Source organism: Gymnoscopelus braueri (assembly GCF_963280865.1).
Source record: "Gymnoscopelus braueri genome assembly, chromosome: 9".
Lineage (NCBI taxonomy): Eukaryota > Metazoa > Chordata > Actinopteri > Myctophiformes > Myctophidae > Gymnoscopelus > Gymnoscopelus braueri.
Window position 1 is genome coordinate 10570209 of NC_137610.1, and position 20715 is coordinate 10590923.

At 40.5% G+C, this 20715-nt stretch overlaps 2 protein-coding genes across 4 annotated transcripts; both read right to left on the reverse strand.

Moving 5' to 3' along the window:
- Positions 1–3079: 3079 nt before the first annotated feature.
- LOC308092171 (dnaJ homolog subfamily C member 18-like) lies at positions 3080–4137 on the reverse strand (the record flags this gene model as incomplete). The annotated part of the gene is made up of 1 exon (XM_080438022.1): positions 3080–4137. The coding sequence occupies exon 1, from the start codon at positions 4037–4039 to the stop codon at positions 3080–3082; it is 960 nt and encodes a 319-aa protein (XP_080294148.1). The 5' UTR covers positions 4040–4137.
- A 408-nt stretch (positions 4138–4545) lies between these two features.
- Positions 4546–11179, reverse strand: gtf3c6 (general transcription factor IIIC, polypeptide 6, alpha). 3 transcript variants are annotated; one of them, XR_013933769.1, is made up of 7 exons: positions 11046–11179; positions 10820–10897; positions 9243–9306; positions 8507–8551; positions 8003–8110; positions 5813–6742; positions 4546–5763 (listed from the first exon to the last, which is right to left on the reverse strand). XR_013933769.1 is itself a non-coding variant. In XM_080437846.1 (6 exons), the coding sequence occupies exons 1-6, from the start codon at positions 11067–11069 to the stop codon at positions 6615–6617; spliced, it is 447 nt and encodes a 148-aa protein (XP_080293972.1). In that variant the 5' UTR covers positions 11070–11179; the 3' UTR covers positions 4546–6614. The 3 variants fall into 3 exon arrangements, 2 of the variants coding, with proteins under 2 accessions (XP_080293972.1, XP_080293973.1); XM_080437846.1 differs by having other exon boundaries at positions 4546–6742; XM_080437847.1 differs by having other exon boundaries at positions 4546–6742; positions 10820–10891; positions 11046–11171.
- Between the last annotated feature and the right edge of the window lie 9536 nt (positions 11180–20715).

The window sequence follows — 20715 nt, forward strand, 5'->3', positions numbered from 1 at the left end:
CTGCCTCCATATAGTGGACAGTGACACACATTAGTATTCCAGTGTGTGATACAGGTTTTGTAGTTGTGTCACATGGAGCAGTGATTGGATCAGTGAGCAAATTCAGACAGAGATAATAGAGCATACTGCTCACATACGCCTTCTCCACACACTAAGGGGGGAGGGGGGGACTATTTAATAAATAAACTTAAAATCACTGTGCAGAAATGATTAAAAAACCTCAGTAAAAGGCAGCAGCAAACAAAAAGGTCTTTAGCTTTGATATGAAAGAACTGAGTTGTAATTTTCTGGGAGTGTTTCAGATATGTGGTGCATAAAAACTGAACGCTGCTTCTCCACATTCAGTTCTGACATGAGTTCAGAAAGCGCACCTCTCCCAGTTGACCTGAGAAGTCTAGATGGTTTAATAAAACCATTATTAATTGGTTGTGTGTTTAACCTGACTAAAACGTATCCAAACGTATCCACCACTAAAGCAATCCTTAATTGGACATAAATCATAAAGTCCAATTAGTAGTTAGCAAAAATCTGTGGCAGGAAGAATGTATGAATTTGGAGATTCAGGGCATGTTCATAGTCTTAAAAATAATGCACAAATCTGTTCGCAGACACCATTTCTACACAGACTGAAAACTATTTTTTATTTTGGGGTTGAACTATTTAATAAACCAACTTCAAAATGTGCTCAGCACAAATTAACTGGATATCAAATCAATAAGACAGTAAATGTACCTAATGTTACAACAGTGTTTTTGTACATCCCATTTCAACAAAACAAAGAGCTTTGCATCAAACATTAAGACAGAGGATTAAGAGAAGTCCAAAAGAAACGCTTTATAAAAGGACATTTGAATACAAAAAGAGAATTACAGAAGTTATTTAAAACTCCATTAAAAAGTAAAAAAAATAAGTTGCATCACACATTTTGGTAGATAAAAACTGAAAGCTCCTTCTCCATGTTTGGTTCTGACTATAGGTTCAGTTATCAGACCTGTCCCAGATGACCTGAGAAGTCTTGATGGTTCAATAAACCATTATTAACTACTTAATTTGACACACGTTGCACGTGAACATAAAGTCCTATTAGCAGTTAATACTACCCAAATCTATGGGAAATCTGCAGCATTACTTTCATATAATTTCAAGTATATTACCTCTATCAACACTTTTTTTGTTGTGTATATGAAAAAGGAAGATTTGGAAGGATGGATTTGTAGATTTAGTTCGTACAGTCTTGAAAATAACAATGCACAAATCTGTACATTTGAGGAGTACATATTTACACTGATTAATGGGTATTTACAGCCATGTTAAATGTCTGGACATGAATGGGATGCCAAATATTTAAGATATGACTACATGGATGTGTGCAATAGGGAGAGGCTGTGTGGAAGTGAAATGAGAGCTGTAACAATGAACTTGAGCATTGACCAACTAAAAGTAGTCAATGTTATATGAAGATAACTCAAAAGTGCATGAGATGAAACGTAACAATTCAACAGAATGTCAACAGCACAGTAGTAGTAAAGTAAATGGACTGCATTTATATAGTGCCTTTCTCCAAAGCACTTTATAATGTATTTCACATTCACACCGACGGCAGGGGAAACCATGCGTGGCACCAACCTGCTCTTCGGGAGCATTTAGGAGTTAAGTGACTTTGCTCAAGGACAGTTAGAACGCAGCCAGGAGCCGGGGATCAAACAGTGTTAACCTTCTGATTCCAAGACGGCTGCTCTACCTCTTGAGCCAAATACCTGTCCACCACAACAGAATCTAGGGGTGAAAATGCATCCGGCTTGGCCTAGTGTCTATACTCTATATCAGTGGTTTTCAATCATTTTCATATCAAGGTCCATTATTTATTCAGTATTTGAGCCACGGACCACCATTTGATGAGATTTAGACTCTCAGACCCAAAACTTAGAATATTTTGTTATCGTTGGATAAGACTTTGTCCACAATTCCATGCTGTATGATGTTGGTACCACAGGCAAACGTTGATCAAAATAACAATTCTTCTACATTGTCTAATTGTGTAGACTTCTTGTGAATGAGGTAATGCAGATATTTAACAATAATTTAATTCAAGCAAAAAATGCATTTTACACTCAAGAGTTAAAGATCTATAAGGGTCCATTTGGCTACCAACTTTATCATTTCGTTGGGGACCACCTGGAACCTCCTCAAGGACCACTGCTCTATATGAACACGTGTATGTCTGGGGATGGAAGCCTAGTGGAGAGCGTGCTCATTTTCGCTGTGACTACAGGGGCTGGGCCAGTGCCTGTCAGCAGGGGGTGCTGAATAGGAGGAGTGCGAAGGAGGTTCGACATCCTCCCAGCGGGCTCCTCACTGGCAAGTGAGTCAGTATGGTGGCTACAATTAGCAGTGGCAACACATAGATGTGTGTTAACTGGCACAACTATAAGGCTACTCTTTAAAAAAAAGTAAAAGAAATCAACAGCCAAGGCAATGGGGTAAATCGTGCACAGCAATTACTACAATATATATACACAACAAAATCCTAAGTGTCTGACCCTGTAAGAGTCCATTTTTAATGCGTGGCTCTGTAGGAGGCTAGTCACCTATGTGGGTCTGTGTTGTCTGTGTGTTTGTCGGTTAGATAATCTTGCCAACCGCTGGACTGATCCGTGCCAAATATTCACTGCTTATTCACTTAATTCTTTCACGTCGTATTTTTTAATCTTTAACCTTTTTAGTGGAAGTCAGTGGGGCTGACCTTACATGAAAATAAGGTTGAAAACGGGTGAAGTGCTCCTTTAACTGTTATATACGTGAACATTGAGTCTTCATGAGGTACAGTATAAGGATCTCATACTGTACCTTATAGAAACACTGCCATAGTGAGTCAACATATCGATGTTGCAGCTTTATGTTAAGCTCTCTTCACGTAATGGAGAGAAGGCACATTGATTCCACCGTCTCTGTCCGCCAATGAGCCAATTTCTTTTACAAAGTGGCCAGACATTTAAGAAATTAGACAGCAGGAAGCATAGTTTCATGTCCAAAGATATTTTTGAAAATAAATGTCTCCTTCCTCCTCTCCGATTGCTCTTCATTTGCCTTTCTGTTCCCCCAAAAAGTGGTTGAGTTTTTCGCAGTTGTCCAACCTCATCGACTCGGCTTTCTGCTTCAACCCCTCGTCTCGGTAGAACTGTGCACGTTTCTCCAAGACCGACTTGTGTTGCATTTCCTTCCAGCAGCTGGTTTGCAGGTGTTTTATGTAGTCACTTTCAATGGTCTTCTCCAGATCATCCAGCGCTGCCCCATGGTACTCCTTCTGGAAATCTTTATCCACGTAGTACGGCACCCCCATGTGCTGCGTCGCCCTCTTCACCAGCCCCATGGCCGGTGAGAAACTGTAGGGAGGATTGGTATCCATCATCGCCATGAACATCAACACCAGCAAGTAAAGGAGCATCACAAGTGCCATGAAGGTTTGCCGACCTTGGTTTCTATTATCGTGTGCATGTTGACGGTTGGGCTGATGATAGTAGGATGCTCTGTTGGAATAGACACTGATGTCATCTGTGGGAAACCTTCCTCCAAAGAAGATGTTGAAGAGCTCTTCGGGGGAAATGTTCGCCTCAAAACGGTTGTGGCGTGCATAGGCACCAGGGTGCTGGGACGACGCGCTCATCGAGGCTTGAGACTGAGGCGCGATTTGGTCATACTGCTGCCGCTTGTCAGGATTACTCAGCACTGCATATGCATTCCCTATTGCTTTGAATGCATCGGTCGCTCCTGGTGCAAAGTTCTTGTCAGGGTGAAACTTCAGCGCCAGATTTCTGTATGCCTTCTTTAGATCTTCATCACTGGCATCCTTGGAAATGCCAAGGACCTCATAGAAGTCTTTGCAGTTCTTTATCCTCAGAACCCCCAGGCGCTGATCCTCCGAGTAGCTCTTCTTGTCTCCCCCACCTCCTGTACTCTTGTCATCATTATTCGCAGAGCCTTTGTCTTTCTTGCCAGTTGGCGGGTGGACCTGCTTTGCTTCTGGGGCCATACCGTCCATTTCCTTCCAAAGATCCAAAGGCCTGTTTAGTCCAAGTCACGTCAATCGTATTTGTATATAGACCCATTGTCAGACTACATCACACTGACGTCACACTGTGCGTGTGGTTACCATGGATGTAGATGGTTACTCTGTAAAACGAATGTTTACACTAACTTCCCTCGGACAAGACAGGGTCTAATAATGGCATGGCTATGTGGATATTGGAGTTGATGTTTGCAGCCTGTGACGTCAGCCATCTATGATGTAACTATGATGTATGATGACTCCAAATATGGATAAGGTTTCAGCCCAAGCCAAGCCCCATTGACTTCATTATGAAATTAAACATTTCACAAAATGTAATACATAAGAGAAAAACTAAATGTGTGAAGGTCCTTCATTGGCCTAGTGGCAGTATGAACAACATGAAATATCCGAAATGAAATGGTTCTAAATAGTGGTGACAGAGTATTGACAAGTAATCGTTTCCATTTGGTACGTTATTTTAATTTTACACCTGCCTTTGATTCACATCTCAACTCCATACATCTTAAATCTTAATAAAAAGCAGTTGTAGTCATTTCACAAAACATAATAATGTACACTTGCCTGATTGACAAAATGTTCCAGCAGAAGCAGCCTCTTCAAATTATTTCCTGATGTCACAACAAATCTGCAATAGATTCTATATTGACATAAGCAACACAAGATATCTTGGGATTTTTGGACACTAAGATAATGGTAGAGACTGAGTAGTAGTAGTACTGTAGATGTTGCGGTGGTGATTCCGTCTTATCAAACAAAAAAAAGTGGAACGGAGCAAGGTGCACGCTTGCAGTACATTATCAAAAGCTATAAACATTCTCAGTGATTTTTCAGCTTCCCAGTTTGGAAGTGAAACAATGGAACGCAGGTTGCCAAGTTAACAAAGAGGCATCGCAATGCCATGTGTAGCTGCTGTGGCAAATACAAAATTTGGTGGGATCCTTAGGGAATGGGCCTTGGATAAGCGCTCTTATCATAATTATGTCCATTACTGCCTTTCAAGTCAGTGGACACACTTTTAATTAGTGTCTGCAATTAGTGCCTTGGTTCTAGTGAAATTGAAATCTTACAATGACATTCTACTTGACAATTGTGTGCTTCAGATTTTGACGCAATAGTTTATGGAAGGCCTTTTTAGAATGACAATCCCCTGTTCCCCCCCATGGTTTGTTGAGATGAACGAGAAAACTTGACTGGCCTGCACAGAGCCCTGACCTTAACCCTATCAAACACCCTTGGAATGAATAGGACATCTAGGTACAGCAGAGGTAAGGCTCTTGACCATCACTGTGGAGACTGATTAGATTCCTTCAAGGTGCATCTGGCTTGGCTGGGCGCTCCAACGAACACGGTCGGCCGTGCTTGTGACTGGGAAGCCAGCGGGGCAGGGCGACCTCTATTGAACTGGGGCGTATAGTGTGTTCCTCTGCATGTTAGTTGAGGACAGATCTGACGCAATGACAGATTAAAAGCTGCTAGCGACTCGGCATGTATCGGAGGAGACGTGGTTGTCATCTGGTAGTGAAAGGGACTACAAAAACTAAATATTGCATTCAGCCATATCTATCTGTCTGTCTAATCCTGTCTTATCTAGTCCTGTGGAAGCGAATCACAGGCATTGAAATAGAGTTTGTCCCCCAATGGCTACTATAACATTCTCCACTAGTATGCCTGGGATGGCTTTTCCCTAGCTGGAACTTTGATGCTGCAGTTTTCTTCCATTCTGGTAAAAGGGGTCAGAGTGACACTTCATGTTGGCTGGCATTTGGCGTTCCAAATGTGTTTGGGTGTTTGAAAGGGTTCAAGTCAGGGCTCTGTACAGACCAGTCAAATTCTTCCTCACTCATTTCTAGAAGATGGGGATTTCTGAAACAGAAAATGGCCTTCCGCAAACTGTTGCCATAAAATTGGAAGCACACAACTGTTGATGTAGCATTAAGATTTCATTCACTGGAACAAAGGGCCTTAATTAGAAACACTAATTAGAAAGGGTGTCCACTTATTTCCATTCACTGGAACAAAGGGCGGTAATTAGAAACACTAATTAGAAAGGGTGTCCTGACTGTCAACTGACTTTTGCTCATATGCTGTATGTAGTGTAACTGGGTTTAAATATTAAACCATAAAGGCAGGCCATCAGCATGGTGTACTGGTTCGACTGACTGTCTGGTAATGTAAAGGTTCTAGGTTCACTCACAGCTACATAAATCTCTCCGTCTAGTGACAATGTGCAAGTCTTTCTGAACAAGTATCAGCAAAATATAAAATGTAATACTCTGTTTTAAACCTTAAGGCTCAAGGGCACAATAATCAATGTTTCCAGACAGGATTGTTGTCCACATTGTATGCTTTGCCAGATAAACAAACTTTCCAAATAGCACTGTTTATTTCACTGCCATACTGTCTAAATCCATCTGGACCATCCATCTCAGCAGTCTGTAGCAGAGAATTGAGTGAGCGCCTCATAACCTCACAAACACTATTATCTCTGCAACTTGTAAAGTCGCAAAGCGATTAATGATGTCAGCAAAGCTGCCATTTCTCAACATCAACCCTCTACCCTCTCCACCCGGTCTCCTTCGTCCGTCTGCTCTGCCATGTCCTGCTGGCTGTCATTGGTGGAGGCCAGGCAGGGCTGAAAGGTAATATCTGGTTGTTCAGAGCTCTGACCATTTCCTGCAGGAGCAAAACAAAAAAAGCCATGTATGGGTAACTTCACATTTAGATTTTGACAATAAAATATTAGTGTCAATGTCTCTCTGTACATAAAAAATACAAATTGGGTGCAGCGGATGTAAAAAAAAAAGAAGAAAAAAAGACATTAATATATATATCTATAATTAGAATTTAATTTGTCTCTTCAAGAAAGCAAGTTTGATATTCTTTTCGATATTTTGTGCATTAATCACGAGTTGCACAGTTTCATTTAGTTGTGCCTGCAACTAGTATGGAAGTGACTACAACTGCCACTATAGATCCCATAGGCTCATGGGCATAATAATCAATGGTTCCAGACAGGATTGTTGTCCATATTGTATGCTTTGCCAGAAAAACAAACTTGCCAAATAGCGGCATTCCTTAACTGTATCTGGAGCATTCACCCCTGAGCCTGTAGCAGAGAACCGAGTGTCAGTTGCATTCTCAAGTCTGCACATAATTTAGTTTGGGTGCACATCCCCAGGTAGGGACTACTTTAGACAGATGCTAGATTTGATGTTTACCCACCAGTGACTTTGTTTTCTTTTGCACCGTTTACTACAGTAACTGCTTACCCTGGTGTTGGTTGACTATACTTTGAGCAAAAATGATCAACTGGTTTTCACCTGGGACCAAACAGAGTACTCCTCCATTAAAAAGGACCATAGCGCCATCAATGTCATTGTCTAATCACAGCTTCAGCCATATTTTGCCAACATTTTCCCATTAATGGCTTTATTATTTTTGCTTATAGTTATACTTATATTTATTCATTAAAACAGTGCTTGCTGAACTTCAGTGAGTATAATAAGTCATGGACATTTTTGCTAGGCTTTTTAAATCATTCAGACTTTCATACTGTACTGAAATAAATGTAATCTAATGTCATCTTCAAAAACCTAACAAACCTCCATCTCTCGTTGTTCGCGCACCAACTTGTGCCCCACCCTCTCACAGACAGATGTGTGCCGTAAAAGAAAAATAAGCCGGACCTATAATGCATCACTAGGCTTTGCCTTTTATGTGTGTGTTTTTTAAAGTCAGAATATCATGTAATTCAGTTTATAGGACCACAATGGAAACAAGCCATCAAGGCTTTTTGTGTTATCCTTATAGCATTGCTTGCGTAATTGTGCTTGCTGTACTGATTGCAACTTGTTAATTAAGTATTCAATCAATCAAAATGGGTCCCAATCCACCAGTTGAGAAACAATGATGCGGGTTGCAATTATGGCCCACCTGTGCTGCCTTCACACTCTTTCTTCTCAGTGAGGAATGTACGCTGCATCATTAGTCTCTTCATAGTGTGACACTTGTACTTGAGGTCTGGGCTGTTATTTTTGTTCCCTTTGAGAGAGAGAAAACACACACACACACACACACACACACACATTAATAACCTCACTAATACATGAATTTAATTGTAGCACCATACTGTGTAAAGCAGCGGATCTCAAAGTGGAGTCCAGGGACCACCAGGGGTCCTTGGGGGGGGGGGGTTCCCAAGCAAACTGAGAAATAGTTTAACCACTTTAACCCTATTTTGTACTGATATACAAGCTCAAAACATGTAGCGATAATGAACAATAGGCCTATATCATTTTCGGGGTTCCTGACATGAAAATGTTTGAGAACCGCTGTAAAGCATTTGGTAACATTGTGTAAAAAAGGTAAAGCTATACTGCAAATAAAGTTTGTTCTGCTAATTATTATTATTATTATTATTAAGAAGATGAAACATACCCTTTGACGGCGTCTCCTCAAACAGCACACAGGTACCCATCACATCTGTAGCAGGGTGGGAGAAAGTAAAAGAACATAACTGCTGTCAGATACCTTGTATCTCCGCATTTCAACTTTGTACGTGTTTTTTTTTAATGCATGCTCCATTCAGTGGCAATGCAAATTCTACACCACTTCCATGTCTACATGTATGAGGTCTGGGTGCACACATACAATGAAACTTGGTGGGGGTTTTTCACTGACAGAGTGACAGTATAAGACGACGTGGATTATACCAAGGAATTTTATGGACATTTTTTGCCCTTTCAGTCGTTTTGGAGAAGGCTGCACGAAGTGCAAGAGGCTTTGGCAATCTCTGGGACAAATAAACATAACAACATGTGATTCAACTAGCATGAGGGATATAATGATATAATTTTCCTTTTTGGGTTAAAGGGATACTTCACTTTCGGGCCGGGGACACATTTAAAAAAAATATTAAAAATAAATGAAAAAAGTTATGGAAAATTCATGGCCCCCTCACGCATTAGAGTGTCCTACTAATGCGTGAGGGGGCCATGAATTTTTTTTTATGTGTCCCCGGCCCTAAAGTGAAGTATCCCTTTAACTATTTTATTCCTAAGTCGGAAGTAAAGACAATTTTTTTCCCAAAGCCAGGCAGTAGTTCAGAATCTGCGTGGTCTTTATTCAGCATTATTGTGTTAAATTCTTTATGTAGGGAATGTACCAACCTTACCTTCATATTCCCCAACAAACACACACTGCCCAAGTTGCATCATGGGCCTCTCACTGTCGATGTCCTTCAACAGAAAGAGAAACCGCATCAGTGTTCATTCATGACATGTGAATGGCTGACCATGTTCATGCCCAGTGGTGGAAAGTATTTAAGTACATTTACTCAAGAACTGTAGTACGGTGATTTTGAGGCAGTTTTACTTTACTGGAGTATTTCAAATTTTCTATACTTTTACTTCTACTTCACTACATCTCTGAGGCAAATATTATACTTTGACTCCACTACAATTATCTGAAAACTTTAGTTACTAGTTAGTTACTTTATAGATTTAGATTATTATTACAAAACATACATTACCCACTTCAGCCCTATATACATTTCGGCCATATGAAAAGAGCCGATCTACAAGTTCATCGCGACACATTGTGAGCTTGCAGATCTGCTATTTTCAAAAGATTTTTTAATACATCTTATACATTTGAAAACTTGTCAAAGGGGACATTCTGCATAATGAGTACATTCTACTTTTGGTACTTTAAGTGACATTTTGATGCCATTTTTTAAAAACTTTTACTCAAGTAAATTTCCGGACTTTTACTTGTAACAGAGTATTTCTACATTGCAGTATTGATACTTTTACTTCAGTAAAAAAAAAATTAGTACTTTTTCCACCACTGATGGCTGGCCATGTTCATGTCTACTAGGCTGTAACCAGTGTTTCGTCATTGTATTTATGCTGCCCCACTAGCTACAAGGAAGTCCTTGATCCTATTTTTATTATCTGGTCCCATATGGTCTAGCGGTTAGGATTCCTGGTTTTCACCCAGGCGGCCCGGGTTCGACTCCCGGTATGGGAACACACGTTTTCGATTAATTGACTACAAAGGACCCCAATAGAAACAAACCATAGGCTTTCTTGGTTTTAAAATCCTCTTAGCAGACCTTGTATTGAACTGCACTTTCCTGTGCAGTTCAATATTTTTTTGGGGGAAACTGCTGATAACGTATTCAATCAATCAAATCAACGGAATCTGGAGTTGTAATACCAACCCTTGACAGCCCATGATACATCCAAACTGAAAAGTCAGATCAGATTGTACTAAACAACATTAAACTCACCAGCATTGCAGGTGTACGGAAAGCTTGAATTACTCTCTTTGTATCTGCCAAGTTTTTGTTTCATAAAGATCCACCATAGACATGTTATAGAGCAACTTTCTGTCAAGAAATTCCGTGGACCGTGATTATTTGAAGTGTGTTAGCGTTTGGAGAGGCTCGTTTTCTATAACACAACGTCCTGCTGCCTCCTGCATTAAGTGACATTCAGAAACAGGTGGTACGCAAGACCGTGGAGTGATTACCAACGAGCGCTTCCAAACTCCAACACAAACATGATCACCTGCACGGAATCTATTGACAGAGAGTAGCTCATAACATGTCTACGGTGGATTGTTGTGATTAATTTGTGAAACAAAAACTTTGCAGAGATACACAAAGAAGATCATTTAAGCTTTACGCACCAAAGAGTTGCTTGCGGCTAGTGCACCACCACCGTCCACACATTTACAGATCCTCACCAGTATCTTGCAGGCGCCACGTAACTTGGATAGATCATTGTTCATGATCCCTGACAGCTCCACTACGACCAGCTGCTCCTGCAGAAACGTGTGTGGAAACAGATGTGGAAAACATGAATGGATTCAACTCAGCTACCGTTAGCTATGGGAAGCTAAGGCCAGGTAAATAATGAGGGTATTATTTATATTTGGTACATATTTTTGTTTTAAATGGGCACATTCATACCTCCTCTTCCCATTCATCTTCCATAGTCGAATGTCTGGGCTGAAAATGATTTAAACCGATATATTAAATGTTATTTATGTTATATGGTACTGTAGCCGCACACATCAACACACGTTTCCCTTCCGCGATTCTACGGTGTGCGAGAAGGGTGATATTGTTGCCATATTCTTTGAGAGAAATAAGCAGCCAGGTCTATAAACACTAGGCTACATGAGCACTTTAAACGTCACAGTACATCAACGCGTTGTGAGCTTGTAGATCTGCTATTTTTTTTAAAGATCTTGAGAAGAAAAAGTGAAATAATATTTTGAATATATATATTTTTTTAAATTCATATGAAAAAAAAAATTGACATGCAAATGTTTGAGGACTGTTTAACGTTTTAAACAATACAAATATATATACATATATATATTTTTTAAACGAGCGAAAAAAACTAACTACCAATATTTTGCAAGCAACTTTACAGGGAAAACATGCCCAAAGTCGCTTATAATAAGCGGACATGGCAACCCTGAAGCGTGCGCCTACATTATTATGCATCGGCACTGCTGCTCTGGCTCCTTATCAATTACAGGACAAGTCCTCCAGGTGGCGCTGTTGGCCAGTGTTTATTAGATTCATTGAAGCTGATCCATTCACACTATCTATGCTGATCTGGGAATAAATTAAACACATCCACCCAGAAATACCCGCCTCCAGTTTATTCTGCTTTGGCTTCTTCTCCTGGAGCAGCAGGGATTAGTGGACACACACACACACACACACACACACACACACACTGTAGGTTAGTAGTTGACACCACCAGGCAGTTGACACCATGGCCTTTGTTTTTTTGTTTGTTGGTTTGTTTATTTATTTTTCTATTTTTCTATTTTTCTATCTATCTATCTATCTATCTATCTATCTATCTATCTATCTATCTATCTATCTATCTATCTATCTATCTATCTATCGATCAATCAATCAACTTTATTTGTGTAGACTCAGGGGTCCATAAAAAACACCATATACTCACCAATACAAAAAGAACACCCCTATACCATAAAAACATGTATGTAAATATGTGTGTAATACATGTATGTATGTATGTATGTATGTATGTATGTATGTATATGTATATGTATATTGTGTGTGTGTGTGTGTGTGTGTGTGTGTGTGTGTGTGTGTGTGTGTGTGTGTGTGTGTGTGTGTGTGTGTGTGTGTGTGTGTGTGTGTGTGTGTGTGTGTGTGTGTGTGTGTGTGTGTGTGTGTGTGTGGGTGCGTGTGCGTGTATAAGTATGGATGTTTTTATTTATTGCATGAGGCCATGGCAGAGGTGAAGAGATGAAATTAGATGAAATGAGACAAAATGCTCGATCAATCCCCAAGGGGACTCAGACATACGCAACGGCAATAGGCTGGAGAAAAAAACATCAACCTTAATCCAAACAAGAACAACAACAAAAAAGTGTTTCAATCCAAATTAGAAGGATACTGTCACATCAAAATAAAATGATATGTTGCGGCAGCATAAGATAACAGACTATGTATGTATATGTATATGTATATAATGTGTGTGTGTGTGTGTGTGTGTGTGTGTGTGTGTGTGTGTGTGTGTGTGTGTGTGTGTGTGTGTGTGTGTGTGTGTGTGTGGTTGGTGTGTGTGTGTGTGTGTGTGTGTGTGTGTGTGTGTGTGTGAGCCACACATTCCACAAACCATTTTGACGAGCAACTCTTGCAGCTCTGCTGGTGTGAGGAGCCTCGCTGTTCATAAAGGTGAAAAGGCCAGGTTGTCTTTAATATGCAGTTTAACATTGTCTCCAAAGGCGCGCAAGGAAGTCTTGCTGCAGAGCTGGCCTATACTCCTTCTGCACACATGGATGGAGAACGGCACCCCAGAAGCCTTGACTGGGACTGGAGAATACTTAGATTAAAGTTCTCAGTCGCCACGACAGTTATTTGGATTCCATAGAAGCCAGCATGTCTTCTTTGGCAGCATGTTGCACAGCGAAAACAGCCTATCTGCAAGCTCTCAGCTTGTGGATAGGCTGTATTATTTTTCACATTTTTGAGTGGCTTTTTTATGCCTTTATTGATAGGATAGTAGTCTGACAGGAAATGGGGAGAGAGATGGGGAGTGACATGCAGCAAAGGCCGTCGGGATTGGGACTCGAACCTGAGACACGCTGTCAGGCTACTTTGAAGCCTAGGTGCCTGGACCGCTGCGGTCCAGGCCCATACAATCTTAATAGTCTCAAATATTTCATACTTTTGTATAAAAGCAAAGGTTAAAGCCTCAGTCTGTGACTTCTTCACCTGGTTGGCAGTAGGTAGAACTGCGGTAATAATATTACTAAAACGTCATAATGTTGCATATTGTGTTAATTGTTCGGGAATCAGTGCTAGTGTGTGTGTATACTGTTACTGTCACAAATCGCAAATTAGGACTTGGTCATACAATCATGTTCAGTCATGACATTTTATTTTGCTTTAATCCATGAGAACGGCATTACTGTCGGTTGTTTGGCTCATGATATATTCGAAACCGCCAGATCAATAGTGAATGAGTTGTATTTGTGTAAAGCCACCAGGCATCATCAAAATGTCACTTGGTCCATCAAATGGAAGATGGGACGGGTGAGCAGCAGACTTAATGAGGCCTGAGCGGGCCGCACGGTGCTGCTGCTTATACATGCAACCTGTTTCAGTGGCGCTGTGATGAAGCCAGATGAATTGGTGCCTTGATAAAATATCATCCTCTGATTTATGGGGGTTGGGAGTTTTGAGCGGACGGTGACTGTAATAGATGCCTGGAAACAAGCAATGCTTCAAATACCATCGTTGTAACCCGCTGAGAGACGATTTGGTGCTGGAAGGCTACGCAACGGACTCATCAGCTGAGTGACACGCACTCCTGCCAACTCAGCACTTCCTGTATATTAATATTACCCTTGAAAAACAGACAAAAATTAGAAGATGATTTTCCATTTGTATGCAGAGAGAACACTGGAATATGAATAGTGTAATATACAAATATTTTACTTTTATTAAGGAAGCTCACATTAGACATTTTCAAACAATGGGCCTTCTGTGAAGAATAATACCATGCAGTCCAATCATTGATTTAAAAAAATAACAAACGACATACGTAAACCAAGTTAAAGGGGGGAGGGGGGCATTCCCAACACCTTAGCCCCCCTTCTCCGTTTCTGGCCTATCATCCATCTCTGGACCATGGTAGGGTTGTCATGTCGACCAGCCCACAAGTTACTATGACAACGGCTCAAAGGGAAGCACTTGCCGGGGAGGCTATTGCCTCCTTGGGGATGGAGGAAGGACAGAGAGCGAATGTGAGCAGAGGCACAAACGTAACCAGGAAGACACTAAACAGCAGGATAAAGCCAGGTCAAGATGAAGTGTGCTCCTGTGAACTTGAGTGTGTGTGTGTGTGTGTGTGTGTGTGTGTGTGTGTGTGTGTGTGTGTGTGTGTGTGTGTGTGTGTGTGTGTGTGTGTGTGTGTGTGTGTGTGTGTGTGTGTGTGTGTGTGTGTGTGTGTGTGTGTGTGTGTGTGTGTGTGTGTGTGTGTGTGTGTGTACAATACATGAGCGCTAACTCTGAAAGTGTACACACTTTACCTGTAACACTCCTGATTTTGCTCTGTTTACCTTGTAGTGTGGAGAAAATATGCACTTTGTTGTGTGATGAATAGTGAAAATAGCGATCTCTACGCTCACAACGCATTGTGACTTTGTAGATCTTCTGTTTTTGCTATATTTGGAAATTGTTACTTTTTTTTAATAGATTATGTAAAATGTTTTTTTTTTTTTCCTAAATCCATGTTGAACGTGGCTAAGAGTTACATTGAATCTTTGCATTCAAAGTGGTTCCCCTCCCAGATGAGGCACATACTGTATGTGTGTGTACTGTACCTCTCCTGTGTGTGATGTATTACAGTTCCTGCCCAATACCATACCCCAGGGCAGAAAGGGGAGGGGGCAGAGGGGAGGGAGCGACATTAAGGACCCTCCAAGGTGTCAGATGGTTCCCCTGTTAGCCCCACATTTTGTCATAAATGTCATAAAGACAAGTTCCGAATTGGGGAGGTTTTGGCTTTCCCTCTGCCTGGGGGGGAGGGGGGGGGGGTTTGTGTAGTGCTATGGTTAATTGCCCCATTAGTGGTGACAGGGTAAATTGGTGGAAGGGCTAACTATATATTACAATGAAAACAACAACCATTGGCACACACCTGAGGGCATGGTAATGATATTGCTTGGTACAGTGGTACTGTGTGTGTGTGTGTGTGTGTGTGTGTGTGTGTGTGTGTGTGTGTGTGTGTGTGTGTGTGTGTGTGTGTGTGTGTGTGTGTGTGTGTGTGTGTGTGTGTGTGTGTGTGTGTGTGTGTGTGTGTGTGTGTGTGTGTGTGTGTGTGTGTGTGTGTGTGTGTGGGGCAAAGGATGGATGAAATGTACTTTTAAGGCTTTTAGCATGACCTAAACATTATAATTCATTCTTCATTATTTATTATCCTGCATTATACCAGCTGGGGTCAGGGTAGATCCTGGACCCTATTGCACATGTACATGGCCAAGAAGAAAGAATTCTATTAAATTTTTTTCAACCATATCATCCTTTCCTGAGCCATATTTCAAGATAAAATGGTGGAAAAAATGGACATGGGATGTTACATGGCATCGCTATCAGGTGGAAACCTTGTATGTCCAAAACCATTCCTTTTTTATTACCATTTAAAAAATAATATAAAATAGTAAAAAATAGCCGATCTATACATGTTGTGAGCTTGTAGATCTGCTATTTTCACTACTTTTGAGTGACACTCATCATGGTCAGCATAATGCAGGTTAGTTGAAAACCCACACATTCTCAGATTAATTCAAAATTCTGCATGTGCGTGCACACGTGCACATGATGCTCATCTGAATTTGTAGATATCCAACTGAAATGCATTCAAGAATTAATAGTTTGTACACATTTCTTAATGCAAGAATTTGAAGGATTTTACAAATGTTAAATTAACTGATTCTAGATAATTACGCCAAGGTGTAAACTAAAATCAATTATGTTTGATTTCTTAAATGTGAATTTATAAAAATAAAATAAAATCACAGCAAAGGTTGTCACTTTCTTTTTTTAAGGTTTGGAAATGTACACTTCCTTAGGTGGACTATAATTTATTCAATAGGCATAATGAAAGACAATCCTTGGTGCAAGATAAATTCAGCTTCAAAAATATCATATTATTTGCATTGCATTAGATAACCATATAAAACTTGAGGCCAAAATTCTATTTAGAAAACATTTTATCGCTAAAATGTACTTAGAACTAGCCTACTATTCATTTAAAAATTTTGGGAAAAAATATATTAATTATTTTTACACACGGAGGGATACGTAGGCTATGTGCATAATAATAGGCCTAACATTAATTCATTTCAATATAAATACACAATGTACACGCACACGCACGCACTCACGCGCACACACACACACACACACACACACACACACACACACACACACACACACACACACACACACACACACACACACACACACGACAGTGCACAATATCCGTTGATGCTAGAAATCATTGCATTTTTTTTGCTCGTGAAAAGCTACTGTTTAACTGCATTTTGAAATCCTCACAAAAAGATATAGCCTAACATTTAGGAACACGTCACATGTGTGTGGACAGGACAACACAAAAGCCGCTGGTTATTGTCTACTCAACTGTTTCTCAAACAGTGGGTCGAGACCCATTTGTGGGTCGCGGACACATTTTTATGGGTCACGAGTAAAAATTATTATTTTGGATTCCTACATTTTGATTTAATTATCATTATTTCAAAACATTTTTAAAAAAAATCAAAAAGTAAATACATTTTAAAAAACGCAAAATGTTTCATGAATTAGAAACAAATTCAATGATTTTTCAAAAGAAATTCCATAAATTAGAAAACAAATGTTTAAGAAGTGGTGAAAATAGCCGATCTACAAGCTCACAATGCACTGTGAAGTGACGCCTTGTGAGCTTGTAGATCTGCTATTTTCACTAGTTTGGGTGCAGGGGATAGCCTACATCACATTTCTCTTTTGGGTCTCGAGCTACATAGTTTGGTAACCAGTGCTCTACACAGCTGTATCCTACAGTATATGTCGTGATCAGGCCTATATAGCCTATATCCTCCGTCATCCGCATAGCTATAGGCCTACACCTTGTGTTCTTATACCTGATATTTTACAATCTTATTTAGGCCACTAGCCTAGACACAACCAGGAGGGCCTGCATATAGGTGGTTAATTGGCTGTTAATTAACTGGCCAATTAAAGAATCAATCATATAGGGAAACTCTACCACTGGTTCCCAAACCTTTTAGTTTGAGACCCAAAAGAGAGGACCCAAGCTCTAGTTAAAATAGCAGATCTGCAAGCTCACAACGCATCGCATTTTGTAGATCTGCTATTTCCACTACTTCTCAAGCATTTGTTTTCTATTTTATGGAATTTCTTTGATTTGTTTTTATTTATTGATGACATTTTTTATTATTAATGATTTATTTATTTTGTGTTGTGAAATAATAAGAATTCAAAACAAAATGTAGTATAACAAAGAATGAAGGGATATTTACTCGACCCATACAAATGTGTCCGTGACCCACAAATGGGTCCTGACCCAGTGTTTGGGAAACAGTGCTATATATGATATAGATAGTCAAATGAAAGTAACAAGGCCTAAATAAAGCAACGCAGGCCTAAATAAGCGATGTAAATTATATTAAAGCAAAGTGAAAACCAACCCAAAGAGCAAAAGGCAGGACAAATACCTTTGTCAAATAAAAGACAGAGGTCAGCTTTCACAATTAAAAGCCATAAAGTGAAGGGCAACTATTTTGTCTCGAAACTAAGTGTAGTTTTTTTTTTTTGCCTTTACTAAAATATGGACGTCGAGATGGACAGATTGCACATCTAGCGTGAAATCCACAATAGAATTATCATAACAATAGGGCCAAAGAGGGGGCTGGAGGAAAGAAAGAATAAGAAGGGAAAAAAGAAAACGAAAAGGCCCTTTTCCTCGGACATCTCTTGGTGATAAACATAGCAATGGGTTGGCTAATACGTGAATTCATGCCATTTTGTTTTTACACAAATCATTTTAAAATATCACAAAGCAATGTCCGAAGCCCCACAGACTTATAGCATTTATATAATCAGGCTATATATAGGCTATTATCGATTCAGTTCAACATCCCGGGGCCGAATTATAGAGATTTTTTATTCAAATCACATTTTTTAGGCCACTACATTAAAAAAATCGCTTTATTTACATTGTTTTAAACATATTCCCCAACCATATGACCAAGAAGCTTGCCAAGAATATATAGGCTCAAAGCTTAAATAATGCAAAAAATAAAAAAAAGTGTAATAATGAAATGGAAACAGTTCCCATTGTTCGAGGCTATATTCTCAGAGAAGAAAATCTGTTCCAATATGAATGCCATGCAGGGGTTAACCTATTGGATACATACATTGTATTTGCAATTAATATTCAACATTTAAACGTAGTATTCTTTATACTTTTCTCTCCACGTATATGTTTTGTCTCCTCATCTCACACATCTCTCCCGTTATGTCCCCCCCCCCCCCCCCACCCCCCCTCATCTGTAGCCCCCCCCCCTCCCTCCTCTTTTCTCTATCGCGGAATCCTATTGATCCAAACGGGCCTAATTAGCGGTGTCTGCGCAATTACGCACATGCGCACTGGGGGCAATCTCAGCCATTTTTTGAAGGGAGAAACTAATTAAGCAAAAGGAATAAAGAGCCAAGTGTTTTTTCAGTGATCAGAACTCATTCTACCTCTGGATAGCCTCGCACACACACACACCCCTCCCCGTCCCTGTTTACTACAGCCTCTGATGTAGCTTTAATTACACTGTTGTTTTGTGGCCACAACTACTTGGATCGCCGCCGCTGCTTCTCTCTCCCCTCTTTTTTTTCCGCCCCCCGATCACGGCATAAGGAACATTCAAAAGGAATGAGTGGGCTTTCTATAACAACGCTTGTTCTCTGCTGGATTACTACACGTTCCGCCGCCGCGTACGAAGCCGATCGGTCCCATCAGCGCCGCTGCATATCAGATGTAAGTCAGTCTGCATTTGTTTACAATATTACACCCAACGGAGGAATAATAACCCGTGCAGCGGTGGTGGGGCGGATTAGTGGATACAAGCTTGGAATCGTGCACATATAGATCGCTACAATGTAGCGATCTATATATAGATCGCTACAATTAAAGCGATCTGTATATATGCACGATTCCAAGCTGTTGTTCTGCATGTGCGATCGGATAGTTCACCTGTTACTGATCTGTGCTACGGTATTGTTCTATCGCTCTTGCCTTTTGGCTTTTAAGAGTGCTTCTCTCTGTAAACAAAGACAAAAGTATAGTCTGCATGCTTCGCGATCGCTGGGTTGTGTGATTTGACAACACAGACTGAGAGCTATGGACGATAGCCTGTTCAAGTTATGATCCACTATTCTCTCGTGGTGCGTTTTATACGTTATGATTTCTGAATACAGCTCGGTGTTATTATTACCTTGAGACAGTAGCACGTCCCTTGGATCCTCTGTGTGTGTGTGCAGCAGTCCATTGGGTCTTCAGCTGTCAGTTGTGTTCAAAACAGCATTTGCATTATAGGTCCTGTAATGATAGCCTAAAGAAATAAAGGACCACACATTTCCATTTCCATTTTTTTCTGGTTCTCTCCCTTTCTCTCTCTGATAGAGACTCTCTTACACACACACACACACACACACACACACACACACACACACACACACACACACACACACACACACACACACACACACATACCTGTCTCGTTCCTTTCGACAGACAGACAGACAGACACACACACACCTGTCTCGTTCCTTTCGACACACACACACACACACACACACACACACACACACACACACACACACACACACACACACACACACACACTCCTAAGACAGGGTGTCTATGAATAATGTAGATTTTTTTTCCCCCTATGTTTTGAATTAAGGTTATAACAGCATAGTAAGCTCAGTATTTCTAGCAACGGTAGCCTAAATAATGACACTTCCAGCATAACTTTTAAAGATACCTTAAATCATTTTTAATTGTGTGATGCTTGGTAAATTGAACCTGATCGCAGAATCACATGTGCGGAAAGCAGCAGGATGTACAGTACATTTATTAACACATACATATACAATACACTACAAGCATGCACACACACACACACACACACACACACACACACACACACACACACACACACTTACACGCTGTTAAGTGATGGTTTCCCGCACTTGTGATCGATAGGGAGCCAGGAATGCTTGTATAAATAGTTACATTGCCGATAGACTCAAGTTATTGATTGCAGTGTAAATGAAAATCTTTATTAGATTAGGGAATGATCTTGGTCCGCTGGCAGGAAGGCAGGCGGAGATCAGCCTCAGCCTGGAGGACAGTGGACAGCTGCAGTGGCCAAGGGTCTGTGGCCTGTGACATAAACATAGTACATTAAAGCACCATCAGAGTGCCAATATGAGCCATATATCTCAGAGCTGCAGAGAGAGGGGAGAAAGGGGGGAGGCAGATACAGCAGGAGAGTGGGGTAGATAG